Source organism: Nyctereutes procyonoides, unplaced genomic scaffold, assembly GCF_905146905.1.
Source record: "Nyctereutes procyonoides isolate TBG_1078 unplaced genomic scaffold, NYPRO_anot_genome, whole genome shotgun sequence".
Classification (NCBI taxonomy): domain Eukaryota; kingdom Metazoa; phylum Chordata; class Mammalia; order Carnivora; family Canidae; genus Nyctereutes; species Nyctereutes procyonoides.
The window spans coordinates 379,720-396,927 of record NW_026575144.1 but is presented as its reverse complement, the minus strand read 5'-3'; the positions used below and the strand labels follow the sequence as shown (position 1 = coordinate 396,927).

General features: G+C 36.4%; 2 protein-coding genes across 4 annotated transcripts in view; both read right to left on the bottom strand.

The window, feature by feature from the left end:
• Positions 1 to 17,208, bottom strand: part of CTNNA3 (catenin alpha 3) — a 1,663,516-nt gene that overhangs the window by 1,311,302 nt on the left and 335,006 nt on the right. The gene's annotated exons all lie outside the window — the stretch shown is intronic.
• On the bottom strand, positions 5,213 to 5,712 carry LOC129499213 (protein CEBPZOS). The gene has a single exon (XM_055308933.1). The coding sequence runs from the start codon at positions 5,692 to 5,694 to the stop codon at positions 5,452 to 5,454; it is 243 nt and encodes an 80-aa protein (XP_055164908.1). The 5' UTR covers positions 5,695 to 5,712; the 3' UTR covers positions 5,213 to 5,451.

Genomic DNA, 17,208 nt, shown 5'->3' with positions numbered 1-17,208 from the left:
TTATTACAGGGGTCCCAAAGGAGAATAGGGAAGAAAAGGGGCAGAAAACTTAAAGAAATAATATCTAAAATATTCCTAACCTAGAAAAGGAAACAGACACAGAGGTACAGAAAACACAAAGAGTCCCAAAAGATGAACCCAAAAAGATCCACACCAAGACACATTATAATTAATATGTTAAAAATTACAGATATTCTAAAAAGCAGCAAGAGAAAAACATTTACTTACATATAAGGGAACCACCATAAGACTATCTGCTGTATTTTCAGCAGAAATCTGGCAGAATAAAAGGTAGTAGTATAATATATTAAAAGAATATATTAAAAGAAGCAGCAAAAAGTGAAATTAAGAAAACAATCTCATTTAAAATTGCACCAAAACCAATACAATATCTAGAAATAAATTTAACCAAAGAAGTGAAAAATCTGTACTCTGAAAATATAAAACACTGATGAAAGAAATTGAAGATGACACAAAGAAATGGAAAGACATCCCAGGCTCATGGGTTGGAAGAACAAGTATCATTAAAATGTGTATACTACCCAGAGTAATCTACATATTTAATGCAATCCCTATCAAAATAACAATCATTTTTCACAGAACTAGAATAAACAATCCTAAAATTTACATGGACCACAAAAGACTTAAAATAGCCAAAGCAATCTTGGAAAAGAAAAACAAAACTGGAGGCATCACAATTCCAGACTTCAAGTTATATTACAAAGTGGTAGTAATTAAAACAATACAGTACTGTCATAGAAACAGAAACATAGATCCATAGAACAGAATGGAAAACCTAGAAATAAACCCATGATTTTATGGTCAAATTAATCTTCAACAAAGGTGAAATGAATATACAATGAGAAAAAAAAGTTTCTTCGACAAAAGGAGTTGGGAAAACTAAACAACATGTAAAAAATGAAACTGGACCACTTTCTTACACCAAACACAAAAAATAAATACAAAATACTAAAAAACTAAATGTGAAACCTGAAACCATAAAAATCCTAGAGAGTAACACAGGCAGTAACCTCTTTGACATTGGCTATGGAAATTTCCTTCAAGCCATGTCTCCCAAGGCAAGGAAAACAAAAGCAAAAATAAACTATTGAGACTACATCAAAACCAAGATTCTGCATAGGGTAGGAAACAATCAAGAAAACTAAAAGGCAATCTACAGAATGGGAGAAGATATTTGCAAGTGGCATATCCAATAAAAGATTAGTTTCCGGAGAGGAGGGGCAAGATGGCAGAAGAGTAGGGTCCCCAAATCACCTGTCCCCAAAAAATTACCTAGATAACCTTCAACTCATCCTGAAAATCTACGAATTCGGCCTGAGATTTAAAGAGAGACCAGCTGGAATGCTACAGTGAGAAGAGTTCGCGCTTCTATCAAAGTAGGAAGACGGGGAAAAAGAAATAAAGGAACAAAAGGCCTCCGAGGGGGAGGGGCCCCGCGAGGAGCCGGGCTGAGGCCGGGGCGAGTGTCCCCAGGACAGGAGAGCCCCGTCCCGGAGGAGCAGGAGCTGCACCAACCTTCCCGGGCGGAAAGGCGCCCGCAGGGAGTTGGAGCAGGACCCAGGAGGGCGGGGATGCCCTCGGGCTCCCGGGGACACTAACAGACACCTGCGCCCCGGGAGAGTGCTCCGAGCTCCCTAAGGGCTGCAGCGCGCACGGTGGGGCCGGAGCAACTCGGAGGGACTCGGGCGGCTCCGCGGAGGGGGCTGCGGGGCGGGAGCGGGAATCTAACAGCACAGGCCCCGGAGCACAGGGCGCCAGGACACAGCCCAGGATCCGGCATCCCCCGGGACAGGCAGAGGCCAGGAGGGCCCAGGACAGCAAGGACGCTCCTGCCCGGAGATGAGCAGATCAGCGGCCCCGCCCCGGAGCCCCCAAGGCCCTGCAGACGGAGAGCCCCATAGTTCCTGCAGAGGCTGAATCCAGGCTTTCAGAGTTGCCATAGCAACTGCGGCTGTTCCTCCTGGGGCCTCACGGGGTAAACAACCCCCACTGAGCCCTGCAGCAGGCAGGGGCAGAGCAGCTCCCCCAAGTGCAAACACCTGAAAATCAGCACAGCAGGCCCCTCCTCCAGAAGACCAGCTGGACGGACCAGTTCCAGGGGAAATCAAGGGACTTAAAGTCTACAAATTCAGAAGATACTCCCCCGTGTTTTTTTTTGTTTTGTTTTGTTTTCTTTTTTCTTTTCTTTTTGATTTCTGATTGCTTCCCCCACCCCCCCTTTTTTTCACCTTTCTTTCTTTTTCTTTCTCTTTTTCTTCTTTTTCCTTTTTTTTTTCTTTTTCCTCTTTCTCTTTTCTTTCCTTCTCTCTCTTTCTCTCCTTTTCCCAATACAACTTGTTTTTGGCCACTCTGCACTGAGCAAAATGACTAGAAGGAAAACCTCACCTCAAAAGAAAGAATCAGAAACAGCCCTCTCTCCCACAGAGTTACAAAATCTGGATTACAATTCAATGTCAGAAAGCCAATTCAGAAGCACTATTATACAGCTACTGGTGGCTCTAGAAAAAAGCATTAAGGCCTCACGAGACTTCATGACTGCAGAATTTAGATCCAATCAGGCAGAAATTAAAAATCAATTGAATGAGATGCAATCCAAACTAGAAGTCCTAACGACGAGGGTTAACGAGGTGGAAGAACGAGTGAGTGACATAGAAGACAAGTTAATGGCAAAGAGGGAAACTGAGGAAAAAAAGAGACAACAATTAAAAGACCATGAAGACAGATTAAGGGAAATAAATGACAGCCTAAGGAAGAAAAACCTACGTTTCATTGGGGTTCCCGAGGGCGCCGAAAGGGACAGAGGGCCAGAATATGTATTTGAACAAATCCTAGCTGAAAACTTTCCCAATCTGGGAAGGGAAACAGGCATTCAGATCCAAGAAACAGAGAGATCCCCCCCTAAAATCAATAAAAACCGTTCAACACCTTGACATCTAATACTGAAGCTTGCAAATTCCAAAGATAAAGAGAAGATCCTTAAAGCAGCAAGAGACAAGAAGTCCCTGACTTTCATGGGGAGGAATATTAGGGTAACAGCAGACCTCTCCACAGAGACGTGGCAGGCCAGAAAGGGCTGGCAGGATATATTCAGGGTCCTAAATGAGAAGAACATGCAACCAAGAATACTTTATCCAACAAGGCTCTCATTCAAAATGGAAGGAGAGATAAAGAGCTTCCAAGACAGGCAGGAACTGAAAGAATATGTGACCTCCAAACCAGCTCTGCAAGAAATTTTAAGGGGGACTCTTAAAATTCCCCTTTAAGAAGAAGTTCAGTGGAACAATCAACAAAAACAAGGACTAAATAGATATCATGATGACACTAAACTCATATATGTCAATAGTAACTCTGAACGTGAACGGGTTAATGACCCCATCAAAAGGTGCAGGGTTTCAGACTGGATAAAAAAGCAGGACCCATCTATTTGCTGTCTACAAGAGACTCATTTTAGACAGAAGGACACCTACAACCTGAAAATAAAAGGTTGGAGAACAATTTACCATTCAAATGGTTCTCAAAAGAAAGCAGGGGTAGCCATCCTTATATCAGATAAACTAAAATTTACCCCGAAGACAGTAGTGAGAGACGAAGAGGGACACTATATCATACTTAAAGGATCTATCCAGCAAGAGGACTTAACAATCCTCAATATATATGCCCCGAATGTGGGAGCTGCCAAATACTTAAGTGAATTATTAACCAAAGTGAAGAAATACTTAGATAATAATACTTATTGTATACTTATAAGTATAAGTCACTTATACTTGGTGACTTCAATCTAGCTCTTTCTACCCTCGATAGGTCTTCTAAGCACAACATCTCCAAAGAAACGAGAGCTTTAAATGATACACTGGACCAGATGGATTTCACAGATATCTACAGAACTTTACATCCAAACTCAACTGAATACACATTCTTCTCAAGTGCACATGGAACTTTCTCCAGAATAGACCACATACTGGGTCACAAATCGGGTCTGAACCGATACCAAAAATTGGGATCGCCCCCTGCATATTCTCAGACCATAACGCCTTGAAATTAGAACTCAATCACAAGAAGAAGTTTGGAAGGACCTCAAACACGTGGAGGTTAAGGACCATTCTGCTAAAAGATAAAAGGGTCAACCAGGAAATTAAGGAAGAATTAAAAAGATTCATGGAAACTAATGAGAATGAAGATACAACTGTTCAAAATCTTTGGGATGCAGCAAAAGCAGTCCTGAGGGGGAAATACACCGCAATACAAGCATCCATTCAAAAACTGGAAAGAACTCAAATACAAAAGCTAACCTTACACATAAAGGAGCTAGAGAAGAAGCAGCAAATCGACCCGACGCCCAGCAGAAGAAGAGAGTTAATTAAAATTCGAGCAGAACTCAACGAAATTGAGACCAGAAGAACTGTGGAACAGATCAATAGAACCAGGAGTTGGTTCTTTGAAAGAATTAATAAGATAGATAAACCATTAGCCAACCTTATTAAAAAGAAGAGAGAGAAGACTCAAATTAATAAAATCATGAATGAGAAAGGAGAGATCACTACCAACACCAAGGAAATACAAATGATTTTAAAAACATATTATGAACAGATCTATGCCAATAAATTAGGCAATCTAGAAGAAATGGACGCATTCCTGGAAAGCCACAAACTACCAAAACTGGAGCAGGAAGAAATAGAAAACCTGAACAGGCCAATAACCAGGGAGAAAATTGGAGAAGTCATCAAAAACCTCCCAAGACACAAAAGTCCAGGGCAGGATGGCTTCCCAGGGGAATTCTATCAAACGTTTAAAGAAGAAATCATACCTATTCTACTAAAGCTGTTTGGAAAGATAGAAAGAGATGGAGTACTTCCAAATTCATTCTATGAGGCCAGCATCACCTTAATTCCAAAACCAGACAAAGACCCCACCAAAAAGGAGAATTACAGACCAATATCCCTGATGAACATGGATGCAAAAATTCTCAACAAGATACTAGCCAATAGGATCCAACAACACATTAAGAAAATTATTCACCATGACCAAGTAGGATTTATCCCCGGGACACAAGGCTGGTTCAACACTCGTAAAACAATCAGTGTGATTCATCATATCAGCAAGAGAAAAACCAAGAACCATATGATCCTCTCATTAGATGCAGAGAAAGCATTTGACAAAATACAGCATCCATTCCTGATCAAAACTCTTTTTTTTTTCCTTTCTTATCCTAGTCTTTTATTTGTTAAAACTAATCTTTAACAATAAATGCCAAAGGAAAACAAAAGTAAGGGATTTGTACAGTGGATGGGAAATGACCGTAAGCCATGGCAGACCAGAAGTTCCTGTTTTGTTCTGTGGGGCCAGGAGTCTACCATGTGGTGTACTCATCTTTCTTCTCCCCCACAAAGGTCTCAAACAGCTTAGATGGGAGGCTGAACGTGATGACTGGTCCTAATTTTTGCTATTCAGCCATTTTTCTTGATCTTGCTCTCTGACTCCATACATTCCAGACTGTTCAATGGATTTGTAATAAACTTCCAAGATGAAGGGAAATTTCTTGCTCATTGTTTGCCTGAAATCTTGGCTTGTGTTCATCCTATTAAACAAAAAATAGGCTCCAAAAACGCCCAAGAGCTCAACTACTAAAACTCCTTTAAAGATCTTCTTTGCCAGTGGTTCCATCGTGCGAGCCATCCTGAGGCGCCCGCACCCTGGACTCCTGATCAAAACTCTTCAGAGTGTAGGGATAGAGGGAACTTTCCTCGACATCTTAAAAGCCATCTACGAAAAGCCCACAGCAAATATCATTCTCAATGGGGAAGCACTGGGAGCCTTTCCCCTAAGATCAGGAACAAGACAGGGATGTCCACTCTCACCACTGCTATTCAACATAGTATTGGAAGTCCTAGCCTCAGCAATCAGACAACAAAAAGACATTAAAGGCATTCAAATTGGCAAAGAAGAAGTCAAACTCCCCCTCTTCACCGATGACATGATACTCTACATAGAAAACCCAAAAGCCTCCACCCCAAGATTGCTACAACTCATACAGCAATTTGGTAGCGTGGCAGGATACAAAATCAATGCCCAGAAATCAATGGCATTCCTATACACTAACAATGAGACTGAAGAAAGAGAAATTAAGGAGTCAATCCCATTTACAATTGCACCCAAAAGCTTAAGATACCTAGGAATAAACCTAACCAAAGAGGTAAAGGATCTATACCCTAAAAACTATAGAACACTTCTGAAAGAAATTGAGGAAGACACAAAAAGATGGAAAAATATTCCATATTCATGGATTGGCAGAATTAATATTGTGAAAATGTCAATGCTACCCAGGGCAATTTACACGTTCAATGCAATCCCTATCAAAATACCATGGACTTTTTTCAGAGACTTAGAACAAATTATTTTAAGATTTGTGTGGAATCAGAAAAGACCCCGAATAGCCAGGGGAATTTTAAAAAAGAAAACCATAGCTGGGGGCATCACAATGCCAGATTTCAGGTTGTACTACAAAGCTGTGGTCATCAAGACAGTGTGGTACTGGCACAAAAACAGACACATAGACCAATGGAACAGAATAGAGAATCCAGAAATGGACCCTGAACTTTATGGTCAACTAATATTCGACAAAGGAGGAAAGACGATCCACTGGAAGAAAGACAGTCTCTTCAATAAATGGTGCTGGGAAAATTGGTCATCCACATGCAGAAGAATGAAACTAGACCACTCTCTTGCACCATACACAAAGATAAACTCAAAATGGATGAAAGATTTAAATGTGAGACAAGACTCCATCAAAATCCTAGAGGAGAACACAGGCAACACCCTTTTTGAACTTGGCCACAGTAACTTCTTGCAAGATACATCCACGAAAACAAAAGAAACAAAAGCAAAAATGAACTATTGGGACTTCATCAAGATAAGAAGCTTTTGCACAGCAAAGGATACAGTCAACAAAACTCAAAGACAACCTATAGAATGGGAGAAGGTATTTGCAAATAACATATCAGATAAAGGGCTAGTTTCCAAAATCTATAAAGAACTTATTAAACTCAACAGCAAAGAAACAAACAATCCAATCATGAAATGGGCAAAAGACATGAACAGAGCTCTCACAGAGGAAGACATAGACATGGCCAACATGCACATGAGAAAATGCTCTGCATCACTTGCCATCAGGGAAATACAAATCAAAACCACAATGAGATACCACCTCACACCAGTGAGAATGGGGAAAATTAACAAGGCAGGAAACAACAAATGTTGGAGAGGATGCGGAGAAAAGGGAACCCTCTTACACTGTTGGTGGGAATGTAAACTGGTGCAGCCACTCTGGAAAACTGTGTGGAGGTTCCTCAAAGAATTAAAAATAGACCTGCCCTACGACCCAGCAATTGCACTGTTGGGGATTTACCCCAAAGATTCAGATGTAATGAAACGCCGGGACACCTGCACCCCGATGTTTATAGCAGCAATGTCCACAATAGCCAAACTGTGGAAGGAGCCTCGGCGTCCATCGAAAGATGAATGGATAAAGAAGATGTGGTTTATGTATACAATGGAATATTACTCAGCCATTAGAAATGACAAATACCCACCATTTGCTTCAACGTGGATAGAACTGGAGGGTATTATGCTGAGTGAAGTAAGTCAATCGGAGAAGGACAAACAGTGTATGTTCTCATTCATTTGGGGAATATGAATAATAGTGAAAGGGAATATAAGGGAAGGGAGAAGAAATGTGTGGGAGATATTAGAAAGGGAGACAGAACATAAAGACTTCTAACTCTGGGAAATGAACTAGGGGTGGTGGAGGGGGAGGAGGGCGGCGGGTGGGGGTGAATGGGTGACGGGCACTGAGGGGGACACTTGCCGGGATGAGCACTGGGTGTTATTCTGTATGTTGGTAAATTGAACACCAATAAAAATTAATTTATAAAAAAAAAGATTAGTTTCCAAAATATATAAAGAGCTGATAACATTCAATATGCAAAAATCAATTAACCCAATTAAAAACTGTGCAGAAGGCATGAATAGACATTTTTCCAAAGACATATGGATGGCCAACAGACAAATGAAAAGATGTTCCAAATCACTGATCATCAGGGAAATACAAATCAAAATTACACTGAGCTCTCACCTCACACCCATTAACACATGGCTAAAATCAAAATCATAAGAGACAACAAGGGTTGGGGAGGATGTGGGAAAAAAGGAAGCTTTGTCCATTGTTATTGAGAATGCAAACTGGTGCAGGCACTCTGGAAAAAAAGCATGGAGGTTCTTCAAAAGTAAAAGGTTAGAACTACTCTACAATCTAGTAATCACACCACTGGGTATTTACAAAATAAAAAAAAATTAACTCAAAAGGATACATGCTCCCCTATGTCTATTGAGAATTATTTACAATAGCCAAAACTAGGGGAGAAGCCCAAGTATCTATCGCCTGATAAACAGATAAAGAAGATGTACATATGTATATATATATTCAATGTATATATATTGTATATATATATATATTATACACACACAATGAAATATTATTCATACATCAAAAAGAATGAAATCTTGCCATATAGATAGAGCTGGAGAGTATAATGCTAAGTAAAATAAGTCAGTTGGACAAAGTCAAATACCATATGATTTCACTCATATGTGGAACTTAAGAAACAAATGAGCAAAGGAAAAAAATGAGAAACAAAGAAACAGACTTTTAACTAAAGAGAAGAAACTGATGGTTATCAGAAGGTATGTAGGTGGGGGATGAGTGAAATAGGATTGGGAAAAAAGAAAAAGAACCACATACAAACATTTCTTGAAATTCAGAGTAATGAATCTGTATTATGATATACAACCTAGGATTTTGTTGATTTAAAAATGCTTCATCAATCTATTTGTATTTTCTTTGTTTTAACTTAAATGAGTTTTGACAATTAAAGAAAAATTTTTAAAGAAAACTGAATTGAAAATAAGTTAATTAATTAATTACAACAGACTGCTATAGTGGCTTTGAATGACACATTAGATCAGAAGAACCCAACAGATATATTCAATACATTCCATCCAAAAACAGGAGAATACACATTCTTTTCAAAGGCACATGAAATATTCTCCAGGATAGATCACGTTAGTCTATAAAACAAATCTCAATAAATTGAAGAATATTGAAATCTTATCTAGCATCTTTTCGTCACATAATGCTATGAAACTAGAAATCAATTATAAGAAGAAAACTGAAAAAACATAAATATGTGAAGATTAAACAACGTGCTAGTAAACAATAAATGGGTCAATAAAGAAATGAAAGAGAAAAATCAAAAAATACCTTGAGACAAACAAAAACAAAACAACATTCCAAAATCTATGTGACACAGCAAAAAAAGTAGTCCTAACAGGGAAGTTTAGAGCAATACCTCAAAAAAATAAGAAAAAAACAAATATGTAATCTAAGAAAAGATTAAAGAGAATACTATAAACAATTATAAACCAGCAAACTGAGAAAAACTAGAGAAATTCGTAGACACAACCTTCCATGATTGGTCAGGAAGAAATTCAAAATGTGAACAAATCAATTACTGGAAATAAAATCGAACTAGTCATCACAAAACTCCCAAGAAACAAAAGTCAGGAACACACAGCTTCACAGGTGAATTCTACCTAAAATTTAAAGAATTAATATCTATCTTTCTCAAACTATTCCCAAAAATTGAACATTAAGGAAGGCTTCCAAACTCATTCTATGAGACCAGATTTCCCTACTACCAAGAACCAGACAAAAACACCACAAAAAAAGAAAATTATAGCCCAGTATCCCTGATTAACATAAATGTAAAAATCTTCAACGAAATATTAGTGAACCAAATTCGACAATACACTAAAAAGATTATACAGCATGATTAAGTGGGACTTATTTCAGGATGCAAATATGGTTCAATATGTGCAAATTAATAAACATGACATACCACTTTAACAAAACAAAGAACAAAGATAATATGACTATAGATGCAGAAAAGGCATTAGAGAAAATTTAACATGTTATGATAAAAACTCTAAACAAAGCGGGTATAAAGGAAACATACCTCAACATATGGCAAAGGTCATAAATGAAAAATGCATACCTAATATTCAATGGTGAAAAGTTGAAAGCTTTCCCTCTAAGATCAGAAAAAAAAACATAAGATTTTTAACTCTTGCCACTTTTATTCAACAGAATATTGGTAATCCTACCCATAGCAATTGGGCAAGAAAAAGAAATAAATGGCATTGAAATTGGAAAGTAAGAGGTAAAACTGTCACTATCTGTAAATGACATGATACTACATATGGAAAACCCTGAAGTGTTCACCAAAAAACTATCAAGACTATCAAATGAATTTGGTAAAATCGCAGGATACAATATGAATATACAAAAATCTGTTGCATTTTTATACACTAACAATAAACTATTAGAGAAATTAAGTAAACAATTCTATTTACATTTGCAACAAAAATAATGAAATACCAAGCGATATCTTTAACCAAGGAGTTGAAAGATCTATACTCTAAAAACTAACACACTGATGAAAGAAATTGAAGATAATATATAAAAATCAAATATATACCATATGGTCATAGATTGAGAAAATACTGTTAAAACATCCATACTACCCAAAGTAAACAAAAGATTAAATGCAATGCCTATCAAAACACAGGTAGCATTTTTCACAGAACTAAAACAAATAATCTTTAAATTTCTATGGAACCCCAAAAGATCCCAAATAGCCAAAGCAATCTTGAGAAACAAAAACAAAGCTAAAGGTGTGATGCTCCCAGATTTCAAGCTATACTACAAAGCTATAATAATCAAAACAGTATGGTATTGGCACAAAAATAGACATATAGATCAATAGAACATTATAGAGGGCCAAGAAATAAACCCGCACTTACATGGTTAATTAACTGATGATAAAGGAGATAAGAATATACAATGGGAAAAGATAATCTCTTTAATAAATGGTGCTGGGAAAACTGAAGAGCTATATACAAAAGAATGATACTAAACCCCTTTCTTATACCTTACACAAAAATAAACTCAAGATAGATTAAAGACAAATGTTAAGACCTGAAGCCATATAATTCATAGAAGAAAATAAAGGCAGTAAACTCCTAGACATTGGTCTTAGCAATATTTTCTGATCTGTCTCCACAGGCAAAGACAACAAAAGCAAAAATAAATTAATATGATTACATCAAACTAAAAAAAAATTGCACAAAAATGGAAATTGTCAACAAAACAAAAATGCAACTATTAAAAGAAAAAGGATGCTAGGAAATGATATTTCCAATGGGGGTTAACATCCAAAATATGTGAAGAACTTACATAATTCAATATCTAAAATCAAAGATCCAATTTTTTTTTAATTTTTATTTACTTAGGATAGCCACAGAGAGAGAGAGAGAGGCAGAGACACAGGCAGAGGGTGAAGCAGGCTCCATGCACCGGGAGCCCGATGCGGGACTCGATCCCGGGTCTCCAGGATCGCGCCCTGGGCCAAAGGCAGGCGCCAAACCGCTGCGCCACCCAGGGATCCCCAAAGATCCAATTTTTTAAAAATGGGGAGAAAACCTGTTACATATTTTCCAAAACATAGGCCCAAAAGGCACATGTAAAGATGCTCAATACCACTAACCACTAGGGAAATGCAAATCAAAACCACACTGAGCTATTTCCTCACCCTTGTTAGACTGGCTCTTACTAAACAGGCATAAAAAAATAAGTTCTTGGAATTAAGTGAAAAAAGGAAAACTTCATACACTGTTGGTAGAATATAAATTGGTATAGCCACTACAGAAAACAGCATGGAGCTTCCTCAGAAAATTAAAAATAGATCTACCATACAACTCAGCAATTCCACTTCTAGGCATTTATCCAAAGAAAATAAAAACACTTATTTGAAAAGACATATGAACCACCATGTTCATCATTGCATTATTTATAATACCGAAGACATGGAAATAACCTAAATGTTCATTGAGGGAGAAATGGATTTAAAAAGATGGGATACACACACATACTCAGTCATAAAAAAGAATGAGACCTTGTCATTTTCAACAACACAGATAAGTGCAATAAGTCAGAGAAAGATAAATATTATATGTAGGATCTAAAAAATAAAACAAATGAACAAACAAAACAAAACAGAAACTGACTCAAAGATGCAGAAAAAAAAAACTGATAATTGCCAGGAGGGTGAAGAGATGGGCAAAATAGGTGGAGAGAATTAAGAGGTACAATCTTCCAGTTATAAAATAAAGATACAGGAATGTAATGTACACAATAAGTGATATACTCAATATTATTATATTGTAACAATTTTCCATGGTTAAAGATAATAACTAGACTTAATGATCATTTCATAATATATATATAAATATCAAATCACTATGTTGTACACTTAAAACTAATTCAATATTGTATATTTATTATTTTTAATTAAAAAATAAAAAGTAAAAATTAAATTGCAACCTCAAAAATTTTTAAAAATTCAAAATGTACTTTCTATTGAATGTATATACTTTCTCACATTGTAAAATGAGAAAATTGTAAGTCAAATCATCATCAGCAGGCCCCATCTATAGTTTATTGGAAAGAATGTTAGGTAAAAGCTCCCCTCTAAATAATTTTCAGTAAAATCAACATTACTTATCAGTGTTTTGAATATAAGTTTTTCTAGAGAATGCAATGAACTGTTGAGTCCTGAATTGTTTGATGCAGGACAGTATTTAGAAAAGCTGACATGTGGGATCCATGCTAAATAAATGACATTGCTGGGTAGACTCTATTGCATACCAAATATGTTGAGTCAATTATGAAACCTAGAGTCTAAACAATACCACTACTTCCTGAAACCAAGATCAGTCTGCTAGTAATTACATAACAATATTTTAAACTTAGAAAAAAAAATCTATAAAATAATTAAATCTCCTAATTGAACATCTAAGAACTCCAAATATTTAAATAACTTGATCAAATTTTTGACCCAATGCTCTTTCACCTACCCTAAGTTTATAAGGTAAACTGGGAGAGGTGGTAGGATAAATATAAATAAATAAATAAATAAATAAATAAATAAATAAATAAATAAATAAATAAAATGAAAAGGACAAAGAGAATTTCATTCATTGACAACATTTTGTAAAATTATTTTATTTATTTATTTTACTTGAGAGAAAGAGAGTACACATGGGTGCTTACAAGTTGGAGGAAGGGCAGAGGGAGAGGAAAAGAATCTCAAGCAGATCTCTGGCTGAATACAAAGCCTGGTGGTGGCGCCCGATCTCACAACCCTGAGATCATGACCTGAGCCCAAACCAAGAGTCAGACACTTAGCCAACTGAATCACCCAAGTACCCCTTCATTGACATGTTGTGCACGTTCCCCAAAACTTACTATTATATGATTATTTTATAAATAGTATAATGTTTTATTATAAAAATATACCAATTTTACAGATTTTCACTTTTCACCATTATCCTGTCTCTACCATTATTTTTGCTTTTTATTATGCTTTTAGAAAAAATGGAAAGCCTGTCAAATATATTTTATTCCAAAGATGATCTTAACCAAATAGCAAGACTGAACTAAACAAATAGACCAATAGCAGCAATGAAGGATAGTTCAACATTTTAAAATTTACTCTCTAACAAAATGTTCACTTAAGCATTCTCTCTGCCTAATAGGTTATTTTTTGCCTAATCTATATATTGTCACATTTAATCACTTTGATTCAGTAGCAAATCCTTTTGTTTTCCTTGTGCAGCATCCTAGCTAAATGTAAAATATATAGGCACCTTGAGTGCTATTTACACTTGGCCAGGAAAATTTATTTCATTGCAAAGCTTAAAAAGAAACCAATGGGTCAGAAAAAAATGTGTAGCACTGCTACTACACTTAAAGTAATTTTTTCTAATATGTGTAATGCTTTACAATTTGCAAATATTTAAAAATATAATTTAGCAGGGAGTCCTTAATAGTTTATTTGGTATAAAAATTACTTTTCAATATACTTCAATTTCATAGACTGTTACTGTCATTTATGTAATATAGCATGGAAAAAGTATCTAATGAGACAATCACTCACTGTTAAATAATTAATCATGAAAAATTGATATATAATCAAATCACTTCCTTATGAATACAAATATTCTACCATCAAAGTGAGCCAAATTTAATTCATCTTATTTTTTTTCAGAGGATACATGCAATATAAAAAGGATAATCATTTCCAGAGAAAAGATCTTTGGACTACACTTTCACAGTATCATCCATCAAATAAATATTGGTGATTCACTGCATCATACAAGACCTTATGCTAGGCCCATATAATGATATGACGATCATTATATGATCTATGATTCCAGCCAATAGAAAAGCCATAAGTTTTCCTTTAATGGCATTATCAGTGCTATGACAAAAGCAGCTTTTACATAATTATCATCTAAAGTAAAGAGGAAGACTATCGTTTTTAACTTATACTTTCTACTCGAAATAATCCCACCCTATTTTTAAGCAACTTGATCCAAAATTATCTTAAACAAAAATTTAGTAATTATATATTGAATTCCTACTCTGTGCCAGACACTGCTAATCTTGACCACACAAAAATTTTCCTTCTGTTCAAGGAAATCAAAGTCTAACTGTGGAGAGAGATACAAAGGTACTAACATAATCTGTAAAGTGTCATAATCAATAATTTCCTGCTGCATACTGCCATGGGAACACAAATGATAGTAGGATGCAAGGGAGGCAGTTTGTAAAAAAGGATTTCTCAAAAGAACATTAGATCCAGGCCCTACATAAGAAAAGAATTTTAATTAATCAGAGCAAAAGAAGGAGAAAGAGGAGAATGAAGAGAAAGAAGAAAGAGGAGAAAAGGAGAAGCTAACTTTTATTATAGGCTCTGTACTGAAGAGTTTATATATATTATCTAATGTAATGCTTAGAACAACCTATGAGTTAGATAAGATGGGTACTAAAATTTAACAGGAAGGTGTCTTTTGGAGGTGGCAGGAGAAGGCAGTGCTATTCAACAGAGGGAAATACTTCTTTCTTTGAGTAAACTAGTCAGAGTAAACAAGCCTTAAACAAAAGAGAAGTTTTAGAGAGAAAATAAAGTGAACAAACCCATCTTCCTAACTCTACTGCACAATACAAAGTAGGCATTTATGTAATGTTTCATAATGAGAGAATTAAATAAAGTGATAAAGTAAGCAAAGGGGGAGAGAGAGACCCAGAACCCATGAGCAAAGGCAAACTAAGGCTAAGTGTGGGTAAACAGCTGTGGAATTTATCTGAGAACTGAATCTCCTTGTCCTGAGCACACTGGAGATACATGAGGTCCCGAGCCAGTGCACTGACTCTTGACTACATTATTCTCCAGATACAGCTTTTCTTCTCCCCCTCCCTTAAACTAATAACCTCCTTGCATGTCATATGGCATGATTGCAAAGTATTGTGCAGGACAATTCTCTCGCCCTTTGGAGAAAATATGTTTTGCTCTGTTTCCCAAAGTTAATCATTCCTATAGCTAAACCCAAGATAAAGCCTCAGGTCTGAGTGTTCTCCATCCCCTGTCCTCCAGGTTGAAATTTGGTGAGACTACAAGTCTGTCTTCATATGGTCATCTCCCACTATCCCAGCTCCATGGCAGCTAAGTTGCGAGTGGCCTTCAATTCCATGCCACACTGGTGAGACATCATTTTGTAAGCAACAAGTAGCCAAAGGCGTTTTTAGCAGCAAGGTGGTGACGTAACTGACCTCATAAAGAAGGATGGATTAAAGAAAACAGAAAGGAAAGGCAATAAATTATGTAAAGAAGTTACTGCAACATTCTCGAAAGAGATGAGGAAGTTTCAAATAAGGGCAGAGAATGGGAATAAGGGGCAACTGAGACATCAATGAGGAAGAAATTCTTTAGCTTTGACATTCACTCTATGTTGAAAAGCAGGTTTCTAGACTGAACATCTGGGAGGACAATGACACTCTTAATTAGAACTGAGAATATAGGAAGAATGGAGAAATGAAGATGGTAATAACAATGAAACTTAATATTGACATCTATGCATGTAAAGCCAGATAGAGTATGTAATTTGTATTTTGTGATACAAAGAGAAAACATGTAAGCTTCTGAGATTTCTGAGAAATTAGAAGATTTTATTTGCTGACTCATTTAACAATGTAAAGATTAAATAAACAAAGTGGAGCATATAGTTATGGGGGTTTGTATAGTAACAGCTATAATAATAAACAATTCACATTACATAAAATTTGTCTTTTTTAAAGTGCACATTTCATTAAGTTTTTTTAAGGTTTATTTATTTAGTTGAGAGAGAGAGAGAGAGAGAGAGAGAGAGAGAGAGAGAGAGAGAGAGCATGCAAGTGAGGGGAGGAGTAGAGAGAGGGAAAAAGCACACTCCACAATGAGTATGAAGCAAGGCATGGAGCTCCATCTCACGACCCTGAGATTATGACCTGAGCTAAAATCAAGAGTTGGATGCTTATTTTACTGAGCCACCCAGGGGCCCCTCACTGGGTTTTAATACATTTACAAAGTTGTGCATATTCATCACCACTAATTTTTGAAAAATTTCACCAATCCATAAAGAAACCCTGCACCCACTGGTAGTCACTCACCATTTACTCCTCCCCATAACCCCTGACAAACACAAATCTACTTTCTATCTGTAGATATTTGCCCATTCTGAACATTTTACATAGATGAAATTATATAATATGAGGTCTTTTATGATTGACTTCTTTCATTTTAGACATTTCAAGGTGCATACATATATAAGTATTAGTGCTTTCTTTTTATTCTTTTTCTATTGCCAAATAATATTCCATTTATGGACATACCACATTTTATTTATCCATTATTCAGCTGATAGACATTGAACTCTTTCCACTTTGACTATTATGGTTAATGCCACTATTAACATTTATATACAAGTTTATGTGTGGACATATTTTTTTTCATTTCTCTTTGGTATATAGCTGGGATTGGAACTGCTGGAACATATTGGTCATACATTCAACATTTTGAGAAAACACTGGTTTTCCAAGGGGGCTTCATGATTTTACAATTCCCACCAATAATGTGTGAGGGTTCCAATTTTTCCACATCTTTGTCAACAATTATTATTTAACCATCCTAGTGAGTG

Excerpts from the sequence above, each read along its gene's own strand:
- LOC129499213 (XM_055308933.1), bottom strand. The coding sequence starts at position 5,694 with ATGGCTCGCACGATGGAACCACTGGCAAAGAAGATCTTTAAAGGAGTT.